This window comes from Eimeria mitis, genomic scaffold (assembly GCF_000499745.2).
Source record: "Eimeria mitis Houghton genomic scaffold, Emh_scaff1082, whole genome shotgun sequence".
NCBI classification, from domain to species: Eukaryota; Apicomplexa; class Conoidasida; order Eucoccidiorida; family Eimeriidae; genus Eimeria; species Eimeria mitis.
Window position 1 is genome coordinate 9,697 of NW_013567490.1, and position 2,866 is coordinate 12,562.

Consider the following 2,866-nt stretch of genomic DNA (forward strand, 5'->3'; position numbering starts at 1 on the left):
TTATTTTTTTTTATATACCTGTAAGGACGAGGGTAAACTGAGCGCCGCATGCAACCTGAACGGCCCTCTTCGCAAACAACACCTCCTCAGGGCCCCTAAATAAATAAATAAATAAATAAATAAATAAATAAATAAATAAATAAATAAATAAATAAATAAAATATATAATATATAGTATATATATAAATATTTACATTTATATATTTGTATCTATGCTTTTTCTTTTTTTTTTTATACATATAAATTAATACATTAATATTTACGTCATGCAAATCTATATACACATATTTATATTTATTTATTTATTTATTTATTTATTTATTTATTTATTTATTTATTTATTTATTTATTTATTTATAAAATAAATCTTACAGTGTCTGTACGCCTGGTCTCTGCTTCCCGTTTCCTCGCTGCCCGCAATCGCCGCTACCGTAAGTAAACACCCTACCCTCACCTATATAAATAAATAAATAAATAAATAAATAAATAAATAAATAAATATATAAATAAATAAATATATAAATATATAAATAGATAAATATATAGAGGGGTAAATATATAAATATATTTATATACTGTGGCCGTATGCTGTCTTAGGATGATTTATCTTTATTCTCTTTCTCACATACATGCATGCATGCATGCATGCATGCATGTAAATCTATACCTAGCAGCAGCAGCAGCAGCAGCAGCATGAGCAGCAGCAGCAGCACCCGCACTATGAGCAGCAATAGCAGCAGCAGCGTGAGCAGCAGCAGCAGCAGCAGCAACAGCAGCAGCAGCAGAGATACTTGTAGTGCATGCAAGGTGAGCGTCTCCGCATGCAACATGAACAACATGCATGCACTCCAGCCCCATTCCCTCAATAAGCTGCGGGCTGCATGCGTTTATGTTTCCGCTTTCTCGCCAATTCCAGCAGTATAAACGCCCGTCTTCTGAGCAAAAAAAAAACAACAATATAGAACTGCATGCATGCATGCATGCATGCAGAGATAGTTCTGCTGCTGCTGCTGTTGCTGCTGCTGTTGCTGCTGCTGGTAGTGCGGGTGTTTGCTGCTGCTGCTGTTGCATGCAAAAGGGCTATCAATAGATAGTCCTGGTGCTGCTGTTCTTGCTGCTGCTGTTGCTGTTGCTGCTGCTGCTGCTGCTGCTGCTGCTGCTGCACCTGCAATGAATGCAGCAAGAGTGGCTCCGCATGCAAGTGTAGATATTCCTAAATAAGAACGAAAGCGTTGGGGGGCTGCTAGCCTGGGTTGATCGTCTGCTGCTGTATCTACAGACCAAAAGTAAACCCAGCTGCCTTCTTCTTTTTCTTTTGCTGCTTTGCCGCCTGAAAAAGAAAAAAAAATAAAAATAAATTAAAAAGGAAAAGAAAAATTAATTAGTTGGAATTGAGTGTATTTATATTAACTGTAAGGCATGTTCTAACCCGTTCTGCTGCTGTTGCTGCTGCTGCTGTTGCTGCTGTTGCTGCTGCTGCTGCTGCTGTTGCTGCTGCAGAATGCAACCAGCTGATGCCAGGTGTTTTCAGGTGTACGTACACCCACCATCGCGAGGTCGAAGGTCTCCCTGGTCTGTCACAGCAAGAGTATATGAATTTGCTGCTGCATTGGGTGCTGCTGCTGCTGCTGCTGCTGCTGCTGCTGCTGCAGTAGCAGCAGCAGCAGAACCAGCATAGTGTTGCAGCTCGCCGTGCTGGGGGCCCCCCCCACCCCAGTAGGAATACACAGAAAAGGGGGCCCCTCTGGAGAGAATATCGGGGTTAATCATTGTAAATAATTGTTTTTATTAAAATAAAAAAGAAAAAATTGAATTAAATTTGTATTTTTTAGGGGTTTACTGCAGCCGACGCCACGAGTAACCACGGAGCAGAGAGCAGTGTGTATGGAAATTCCGCACAGATGACGGCCATCGTTGTAGAGTTTCTTTCTTTTTTTTTATTAAATAAAATAATTTAATTAAATAAATAATTATTAGCCAGGAAAATAAAGCCAGAAGCAAAGAAAGCGATAAAGAAATGAACGCAGAATGAAAAATATGAATGACTTGCAATGGCGACCACGACGGCCCCAGCGTCTGCGGTGTACATACACCCCAAATTACCCTCAATACACAAATTTTTGTAGAAATAAAATTAAAACAATTAAATAAAAAAGAAACAATATTAAATTATAAAAAAGAAAGAGGGAGGCGGGAGCAGCAGCTGCCGGTGGTCTACATGGATTGGGGGCCCCAAGGATACTGTATGAAACCAGAGAAAACAGAGGCTATAAAAGAGATAATTTATTCGTTTTTTTTGCAATTTCTCGAGAAATATAAATTAAAAATAAAATTTAAAACATTTTCACTCTTAAAATTAACAAATTCATGAAAAAAACAGCAGGATCAACGGACAGACCGGTCTACAGTGTCATCGCAGCGGTGCCAAGCCACACACTCTTACACTGAGGAGAGAAACTAGAGAATATACGTAATAATAACTTTTATTTTTATTATAAATATAATTAATAATAATATAATAATATAAAATAATTAATTAACAAAAAAAAACGGAGAAAATACACCTGAAAATGCATCACCACCATGGCTTGCCTGCCACACCAAAATAAAACATAGAAACCAGCTCACTACTCCATCCATAAATAAAAAAATATTATTATATAAATAATATTATAATATAAAAATTAATAATAGATATAATATATTATCTAATATATAAAATTTATGTTATATTTGAGGGTAAATGGCATTATACATAAATATAATATATACTATTACTCTTAAATACAACAAATACATATATATATATATATATATATATATATATATATATATATATATATATATATATATATTATATAACATA

At 35.7% G+C, this 2,866-nt stretch overlaps 1 protein-coding gene across 1 annotated transcript in view; it reads right to left on the minus strand.

The window, feature by feature from the left end:
• Positions 1–1,770, minus strand: part of EMH_0029000 (uncharacterized protein) — a gene marked incomplete at both ends in the record, with an annotated part of 6,004 nt that extends 4,234 nt beyond the window's left edge. The window contains 2 exons of the mRNA XM_013494234.1: positions 1,278–1,330; positions 1,548–1,770. Of these exons, the coding sequence (XP_013349688.1) occupies positions 1,278–1,330; positions 1,548–1,770 (276 nt within the window). The remainder of the gene's footprint in view (positions 1–1,277; positions 1,331–1,547) is intronic.
• Between the last annotated feature and the right edge of the window lie 1,096 nt (positions 1,771–2,866).